We start from the raw sequence: 9,802 nt of genomic DNA, 5'->3' as shown, positions 1-9,802 counted from the left end.
TAATTTGACATGCAAACATGAAATTGAAGTACTAGAGTGAGTTTAAGTAAGCCCTTATTTTCTTAATCGCACCATTTCTCGTGTTTTAGCGGCCGCAGATTCTTCTTCTTCAGCCGTTTTTTTCTTATCTTTTTGTTGAACTAATTTTGCAAATCCGGGGTTGTATTCATTGGGTTTTCGATTAACTTCTTTCAAACGTCTAGCCCTAGGTCTCGGCGGATCCATTTTTGAAGATTAATCGGAATTTTTGAATCGACGGTCCACTCAATTTAATCGTCGAGTTTTGATGGTGGTGGTGGGGGAGGTCGGTATGGTTGGGGGAGGAGAAGAAGAAGAGAAGAAGGAAGATGAAATGAAAATAAAAAACTGATTAGGGTAATAGAATTATAAAGGGCAAGGGTAGTATTGTAACTTCACCCATTAGGACTCTCCCTTAGAGCAACTGCAGTGGTGCGACCAAAACCAAAGACCAAAGACTAAAAAAAAAGATCAAATTTGGGTTTAGTCCGTCGTGTGGCGTAGAGGGAGAAGAGTAAATTTGGTCGCGCGTTGATATAAAGTTCGCCTGGACATCGAGCGTTGGTAAAGTTTACGCCTGGAATCAGGCGTTGATAAAGATAACGCCTGAAATGGGGCGTTTGTAAAGATTACGCCTGAAATCAGGCGTTAATAAAGATTACGCTTGGAGGAATTCAAACAGAAAAAAAATAAAAATAAAAAATAAAAAAAAAATAATGGGGCGGAGGTATAAAGCCCGCCCCATGTGATGGTGGTCTTAATTGTAAGCTTGGCGCGTAATGTATATCAACGCCCACTAAAGGCGTTAAGTTTATCCCCGCCTGGTAGTCAGGCGTAATGTATATCAACGCCCAGTGGGGCGTACATTTAACCTCCGCCCGTTCCAGGCGAATTCTTTACGAACGCCCCTACATCAGGCGTTAACTTTACAAACGCTCGATGAATTGCGGACATTATATCAACGCCCGTTGTGTAGACGGACATTATATAAACGCCCGACTATATTTGGGTTTGGTCTTGGTCGCAGATCAAATTTGGTCTGATTTTTAATCTTTGATCAAATTTTGATCGATAGTCCGTCTCACTACGCCTATACACTGGACCTAATATTTGGGTTTGGTCATCCATTGTGGACGCTCTTAGCCCTTAAAAAAATCCACTTAAAATTGGGTATACCCAATCACGCCAGGTTAGAATATACCAATAAATTCGAGTCGGCTGTATAAATCGAGTCAGACCTCGAGTCGGAATAGTTTTATACCCCAGTTTCCAGTGACACGTGTTGATCTAATGTGAGCACGTGGTGTAGATTAACCAGGTTGGGTTGGTTGGGGTCCGTCAGTCTAGCTATCTTTCGAAGACTTTGTTTTTGTATATACTCGAGAAGAAGAAATCCTTCCTTTCTCAAATCCTTCCCCCAAATCCTTCTTCTCTGAATAATTCTCTCCCAATAAAACTAGGGTTTCTCTAAGAAATCCTCCATTCAAATTTGGGGATTCTAGGTTTCTTTCTCCACCGCGTCACCCCAAATTTTGGATCTGAATTTACCATTATTAATTTGATTATTAGAAGGAATTTTTAGATTTAAAGATGGATACAAGCAGAAGAGCAGTTGAATCATACTGGAGATCTCGTATGATTGATGCAGCAACATCTGATGAAGATAAAGTGGCTCCTGTTTATAAATTAGAAGAAATTTGTGAACTACTTAGATCTTCACATGTTAGTATTGTTAAAGAAGTCTCTGATTTCATTTTAAAGAGACTTGATCATAAAAGTCCTATTGTTAAACAAAAGGTAATTACCATCTCTCTCTCTCTCTCTCTTTTTATAGAATTCAGAGTTAATCAAAACTTAACAACTGTTTATAGATCACAGTAGCTGGAGAATTTGAAACTTATTGTTAAACTACACTATATATGGATTCTTTGGATTGCTGATACTGATATTTGAATGTTGAATATGGATCTTTGGACTCTTTTCACGCTTTTGTAGTGTAAATTTCGGAGTCATTTAACTTTAGGTGAATTAGATTTGGACTGTGACTAGTTGGAAACTTAGAATTGCTTATGCTTTGTTCTCATTGTTGTGAGGGATATGAGATTTTCCGTGGAGTGAGATGTTCAGTGTAGCTTTAAGTAAGTTTCGTGATTAAATTATTTAGGTGATCAGACTATTTTACCTTTTACCTAGTTAACTTAATTCCAATTTTAATTTCTTATTATACTAGGTGCGACCGCAATGGCACACTCTCAAAACGTAATATCTAATTGGTAGATTGAATGTAATTAGAGTCGAAATAACATACTTCCAAATTTAATTTCTTATTACACTATGTGCGACCGCAATTGCACACTCTCAAAGCATAATATCTAATTGGTAGATTGAATGTAATTGGAGTCGAAAAGGAAAATTCTTGTATGTTCATTCAAACAACTTTGGGTCATATTCCTTTTTATCGAAAAATCAAAGAAGCAATTTGTAGGAATTTCTGAATCCAAGTTTGAATATTTAAAACAGGATATATTATCCCTATAAGTGAAAACGGTTTTGCAATGAGAAAACTGTAGGACTGCGATACTCGCTAGAAGTGAAAACGTATTTGCAATTAGAAAAACTGTAGGACTGTGATACATTTTTCGGAAGAACTGAACAGAGATGGTAATAAAGTCAGTAAATTGGAATTTTTTCGGGGTGGGGGTCAATTTTTTTGTATCTTGTATCCGTTGCTATGTACAATATATTTTTTTTGGATGCTTAATATCATTTGCAAATCGGTATTGTAAGATCTCTTTTTGACACCCTCTTAATGATGCATAGGCATTAAGGCTGATTAAGTATGGAGTGGGAAAATCTGGTGTGGAGTTCAGGAGGGAAATGCAGCGTCACTCAGTTGCAGTTCGCCAATTGCTTCATTACAAGGGTCAGCCGGATCCTCTAAAGGGTGATGCCCTTAATAAGTCTGTTCGTGAAACGGCCCAAGAGGCGATATCTGCAATATTTGCTGGTGAGGAAAGCAAGCCTGCACCATCTGAAGATCTCAATAGAAGGATTGAAGGATTTGGGAACACAAACTACGAGATCTCATCATCATCATCATCATCATCAGATGATAGAAAATCATTTTTCAGTGAAGTGGTTGGTATTGGAAGTGCCTCTATTAAACAGGGACTTAGCCAGATTGCTGCGGCACATTCACTCAAGAAGAACGATAATGGTAGTTATAGGAGCCCTAATTTGCGGAGGTCATTGACAACTGAAAGGGACCATGATAGGTATAGAAGTGCCGAAAGTCAGAATGAATCACGGAGCTCTTTGAATCCTGCTATTTCTACGAATTCAGCTGCTGGGACTTGGGGTCAGGAAACAAGAGTAAATATGAGTGAAACAGCAAACGGAGTTTCAGGTTCTGGTTACTCAGGGAGTAAAACCCGTGAAGAAAGACTGTTAGAGACAATCGTTACATCTGGTGGTGTGCGTTTACAGCCTACCCGTGATGCTCTCCAGGTCTTCCTTGCAGAGGCCTTGAAGCTTGATGCAGTGGCCTTGAGTCATGCTCTTGAATCTAAGCTTCAATCACATTTGTGGCAGGTAATTTCCATGTTTGTCTGTCCCATTATGGCAAGGCATATATCAAGATCCATAATTAATCTGTTATAAGCTTACTGACGGAAGCTGTCCTGATAATGCCTCTGTTTTGTGGCATTTCGCTGAATCTTGGCTATAACAACAATTTGTAGAAAATGATCAGGAAAAACAATTTCTTCTTTTCTAAAGCCCATTGGACTTGATTGTTCTTCAGGTGCGCATGAAGGCTGTTTGTGTCCTTGAGTCAATTATAAGGAAAAAGGATGATGAGCACTTCGAAATAGTGGCATCTTACTTTGCTGAGAACAGAGATTCTGTGGTGCAATGCTCAGAGTCTCCCCAGGCTTCTTTAAGGGAAAAGGCGACAAAGGTATGTAATCTGATTCTGTTTAGTCTATTCTCAGTTTTCCGCTTTCTATTTGTTCAAACTTTTTGCAGTCACTGTCCTACTCTTTTAGATGGTCCTTATATGCTCACTGCTGAGTTTAATTTTGAGGTCCTTTCGTCAATTCCTGCCTGTTATAAATTGGGTGTCAGAACAGGTCAGCTTTGTAGTATTTGGTCCAAGTGTAGTTGGATTATCATTCTCCAAAGTGAGACATGGATTTTTGACTGGTAGCTTATCGTTACTTAAGGTTGTTGGTCAGGTATGTGATAGGGGAGGCACTTGGAAGTTCTTGATGATGGTAACCTTTTAATAAATTTTATGAGGTGGAAAGTGACTTTTGCAGTTTTGCGTATTCTGAAGGTTTCTTACAAACAATAGTTCTTTAGTGTTTAGTTCATAACCTGTTCACTGTTGGCTCATGGGTTCGTTTACATCCTTGTACATGTTTGTTCATAACGTGAACCCTCTGTATTTGGACCCTCTGCATGACGGATGTGAACCCTCTGTATTTGAAGTGTAAACAGCCCAGTGGTGAACCCACTGGCTGATGGCTTTTGGTGTCCATTGCTTTGTGGATATGAGCTGGTTGTATGGAGGGATAAATTTGGAAGCTGGTAGATATTGGACTAAAGTTAGTGTGGCTGTGTGGTTATGTGCGTGTTTTGGAAACCTTAATGACTTAATGTTACGTATTTTTCCTATGCAGCTTTGCTATTAGCCTTGGCAAAGTTCAACGGTATTTAAGCCTTATAGAGCTCATAGAGACAACTAGGTAGATTCCTACTTGGCAATAAAAATTGGAGGGTGAGTTTATCTCATGGTCATCGTACTGTTGGGTCACTGGTTGAAGATAAACAATCTCAGTCTCAATGGATCACCCATAATCACTGATTTTGCAATTTTCTGATCCTTAAATAAGGCTGTGGACAAGTTTCGACTTCAGAATGTGGGTGTCATCACCCAACTGCTTTACCATCCCACTAGAGTAGCAGATACCCATTCTGCAGTTTGTTTCATCAGCTTCTTTCCTTTTTTTGGAACATTTTCATGAATTTTGACCTTCTGATTGAAATGCAGGTAAATCTAGGATGTGGTTTAGTTTGTGGCTTGGGTGTGTTGCTCCCTTTTTTCGCTCCGATCCTTATTCTAGACATTGCTATCCTATGTCCCTCATCCTTAAAAGTTACGGCAAGTGTTTGTAATTTGAAAAGCATGTTAGTATCTAGAAGTATCCAGCTAAATGTTGAGTGTTTGGTATTGCTCAGTGTGCTCAACTGTTAGGCTCATTAAACTTTCTCGTATGCAATGATATGCTCCCCTGTTTTGGAGTAGTTGAGCTTTAGCTATGTACTGGTTATCCAAGGTAAATGCAAAATTTTTGTCATGTAATCTCTTTTTTGAATTATGTATAGTCATTGTTTGATGTAGAAACTGATCTATTTCCTGAAATTAAAGTGTACTTCTAAGTCCTTTTTAGGTGGCACACTGTTGCTGTCCTTCATAACAAGTAAATTTAGAGAAAAAGTAAGAGTGATCTTCCTGTTCTTGGTTACTCATTTTAAGCAGATCCTATCTTGCTTGCCGATTGCGGATATGTCGAATTGCTTTCTGTAAAATTTAGTTGTGAATTTGAATATGAAAGACTGTTTAAACCTACAATGATTATTATTCAACGTGAAGCTTTGTGTACTTCTAATCAAACATCTGGAAGATCTTAGATAAAGATTCTAGAAGCTGATGGTTTGAGTAGTCCCTTGAAACATTTGCTTGTTTCTATAATGCACAGGTCTTAAACATCTTGGATGGAGACCACACTGCCGGATTGAGGAATTACTCAGAAAACGACTCTCATGTAAAAGTAGGGACAGCTGCAGTTCAGATGCCCGACTTATTGGACACAAGTGGTCCAGACGACTTCTATGGAAATGAAGATTTCACGCAAACACAAAATGATAATCTTGCACACACAGTTTCAGCAACAGCCCCTGTAACCGACCTGTTTGGTGATAGCTTGATCACTGGCTTGAGCACAACTGAGCAGAAAGACGAGGATGATCCGTTTGCAGATGTCTCGTTCCACACGAACGAAGGAAAAGAGCAGACAGATGATCTGTTTTCAGGCTTGACAATTGATAATAAAGACAATACCAAGGACAGCAGCGACATATTCACGTCGACATATAACAGCAGGCCAGAACTAGTAGATATTTTTAGTTCCAGTTCTGAGTCATATCTGCATGAACCAACAGTTGGAAAAGATATGAACGATTTAATGGCCGGTTTGTCTGTTAATGGCAGTGCCCCGGAGATGAAGCAACAAGGAAATACCTTTCCAGATTTAAAGACTCAACAGAACCAACCAATCTCAAATGATGTGTTAAATGGCATGTTTGGTTCACAGATGAATGTGAACCCTAATGCCTCGTTTCCCTTGGGGACTATGCCGTACAATATGCCTCCAAACATGATGTTCAACCCTGCATTTGCTTCTCAGCAGATGAATTATGGTGTAATGGGGAGTTTTCTCGCCCAGCAACAGCTTTTAGCAACTATGTCCAACTTTCAACAACTTGGGAATTTTAATGCTCTAGCAGGAAACGCGAATTTAGGGCATCTCCCTGGGAATAGTCAGGAAGGTGGATACTCTTCCCCCCTACCTGATATTTTCAATCCAGCTTTACCTGCTCAAAATCACAGCGCTATCTTGAACAACCCGAAGAAAGAGGATACAAAAGCCTTTGATTTTATCTCGGTAAGTTTCCGTTCTCATAATTTTGTTAGTGTCCTTGATTACGCTCTAATTGAGATAGGCTTGCGCACTAGAGGACTTTCTTCGACGTAAAGGTGATGTAATTAAGAACGTGAGTCTCTTTTCACTTGCAGGATCATTTATCGGCTGCTCGTGATCCAAAAAGGGTTGTCTAAGTTTCATTGCAGACTGAATTCTTTGCACTAATACACAAGGGCCTTCTGCATGTGGTTATTGATTATCTGTTGGGTGGTAAGTAGATTGAAGCTGGTTTATTTTCTCTCTCAACAAGATCAGGATTTTTACAAATGTATCTGCAAATAAAATCTTAGGGGCAGTGTCCGCAAGGTTGTAATAGCATTTTGAGCCGCTTTTTTCATCTTCTATAATTTCGTCTTCTTTCCTTTTTATTTTTAATTAATGAAAGAACTTCAGTTCCATTATAGAAAAGAAGAGATGTATCACATAAAGGCGAGAATGGAGTGAGATTAAAGATACGGGTACATATGTTACTGTAAGAATAGAAGAATAGTATCGGTTGTTGTGCTTGTGCAGTATAGTTGTTTAGGTGCGTCAATTATTTGTTTCTTCCATCATTATTGGACCGGAGTTATGTAGCTGTGTTAATTGTTGGCTTCTTCCGAATGTTGGAGGCTTTTGGTTGATGTTGTTTATTGATTCTGGTCAGTATTTTGGTTTGGTTTTGATGCATATTTGTCTGGCTGGCTGTGAAGTGGCGTTTGATATTTTCCTGACTTGGAATATTCTAGTAGAGTGTCAGACTATGTTGAGCATTGTGCTGACTTGGCATGTTCTAGTAGAGTCTGAAATAGCCATAAGCATGTCAGTTTTTTTTCTTCTGAAAGATGGCCTGAAGTGAGGATATGATTCAGGTGGGTAACATCTGGACTTCCAGAAGTAAAGTAGAAACGGCCGTCTAAAGTCAGATAAGGTAACTAGGAAGCTAATCTGTGACCTCTGCTCGAAACTTCCCAGTTACATTGGAAAGGTTGAAAAATGGTTATATCGTTGGCCTGTTATCTTGTTAGGTTACTAGTCCTACTCAAAGAAAGAAGATAAGATTAGGCATCTAGGGCGTTTGTGCCATATTAATGGCGCCCGTCTTTACATGTAATAGAAAAATGAAGCCAAACTCCAGTATGGCAAAAATCCAAACTGCCTATTCTGTTTATAAGCAGCCAAAATTGAACTGTATATGTTTATTGCTTCCAACTGTTTTTTTAACTTTTTTATCCGCAACGAGGGACAACTTGGTACAAGTGTCTATTACTTTAAGATCTGATTACGCACTCGAGACAAGTTGAAGAATCTGGTGGTTACCGACTCAGTATGAGCATCTTATGGTGTCCCTGAGCTGAGTGAGCAACAAACAGGAGTCGATATGTTTCGTCAGACACAGAACGGCTGGTGGGTGTGAACATCTTATTTTGTAAGATTTGTAAGATCCGATTTGCAACTGGCAGTACAATTAAATATCCGAATGTTGACAGCGCTGTTTTCTTACCCATGCACAAGCATTAATGATCATCATGGTCGTTGGTCCTTGCAGTCATAAGCATATATACCTTATCTTAATCGAGGAATCTCCCACTTGATTAAGTTTTTTTATATAACTACTCTGTGATGGAGAGCATCTTGATTAAGCTGCTGTGTTTTGGTCTTTATTTTTTCCTACTCACATGTACTTAAAATTAGTTCGTATCATGAATCTTAAGTTTATAATTATATATAGTCAAATGTCTGTCTTTATCACCTAATTTTTTATCCTTGTTCTCTTATCCTTAGTGTCGGGTTTGACTAAATATCAGTCATGAAATTTGAAACAAAAAATTCAATCAAACATTATTTAATTTGTATTTTGTACCACGCTCTCACAAAGAGTTAGCAATTATTAAAATATCCGAATAAACATTTAGAAAATTATTCAATGAAAAGATAGGGTTCTCTATAAAATTTCATTTGAGCCGCAAGAAAAAATCAACATAAAAAGTATGCCATTTTAACGATACCACTGTATCTTCTTCCCTGTTCGGAAAATGATTTGGCCAACACAATGGCAAACGAAGCTTGACTTTCAAAGACTCAGGACTTTGATTGGTCATCTCTACCAAGCAACTAAAATATCACACACACTGGGTGTTGGCCCAAAAGCACTAGTAGTAGTAGGTAGGAGTAAACTGCCTTGGACGAATTTAAAGATTCACTAACCACAGTAATCTCTATTTTCCAAATCTTTAAAAACCGAAATTTGGATAATCATTTTCCCAAATAAAGATGGTCAATTGTGATAAGAATCCAATTTCCTAAAGATAAATGCGGATGATCATTGAGCATCCTTTCCACATACTATATATATGCCTTATCCAAGTCTTAACTACCTCCTAAAAATAACTTTCTTAATTTCCTGCTAAATCTGATTAGTCTTAAAGCAGCAGCATATATCTTTGTTGTGTCTTTGTGACCCATTTTCTTACACAATTCGCTGTGTAAATAAGATACAAATCAAAATCAAAATCAAAATCTTCCATCACCATCAGATACAATTAATCTCCACATAAGGGGTTAGTTGTTTTCTATTCACAGAATGTCCATATCTATCTTTTGTTTTAACTGTTATTAGTTATTCAATTTCTCTCTCTTTTTTTCCTCCTAGTCTTCACTACGGAATACCACCGAGATTTCTTCTCTTTATAAATTTGGTTGTCGGCGTGAAATCATTTTGACAACCAACTTAAAACTAATGTAGGTGTGAATCATCCACAGATCCAGGTGGAGCAATCCTAGGTAGTAGGACATCTACAACAGATGAAGTGTGAAGCACCAAATCATCTTATCCGGCCTTGGCGCGAGAAAAGAGACACCAAGGAAACCCGTGAAGACAATACGTGTAAAGATCGGAAGTGACTGAAGAGATAGCCATCGAGTAGAAGAGCAATAAATGCACTGACGAAGTAGTTGAGAAGATAAGGAGAACCTGGTCAAAGTAAGACTCGGCTAAGAACATCAAGGGCGACATCGTCTATACTTATCAAGTAATC

The 9,802-nt window shown here is 38.4% G+C and overlaps 1 protein-coding gene across 1 annotated transcript; it reads left to right on the top strand.

Moving 5' to 3' along the window:
* Positions 1 to 1,364: 1,364 nt before the first annotated feature.
* On the top strand, positions 1,365 to 7,454 carry LOC113348209 (protein MODIFIED TRANSPORT TO THE VACUOLE 1-like). The gene is made up of 5 exons (XM_026591915.1): positions 1,365 to 1,815; positions 2,839 to 3,609; positions 3,821 to 3,976; positions 5,781 to 6,746; positions 6,878 to 7,454. The coding sequence occupies exons 1-5, from the start codon at positions 1,609 to 1,611 to the stop codon at positions 6,917 to 6,919; spliced, it is 2,142 nt and encodes a 713-aa protein (XP_026447700.1). The 5' UTR covers positions 1,365 to 1,608; the 3' UTR covers positions 6,920 to 7,454.
* Positions 7,455 to 9,802: the final 2,348 nt, after the last annotated feature.

The sequence above is a fragment of the Papaver somniferum genome, chromosome 2 (genome assembly GCF_003573695.1).
Source record: "Papaver somniferum cultivar HN1 chromosome 2, ASM357369v1, whole genome shotgun sequence".
Lineage (NCBI taxonomy): Eukaryota > Viridiplantae > Streptophyta > Magnoliopsida > Ranunculales > Papaveraceae > Papaver > Papaver somniferum.
Note: the sequence above shows the minus strand (reverse complement) of the source record. Positions and strands in the feature narration are given on the sequence as shown.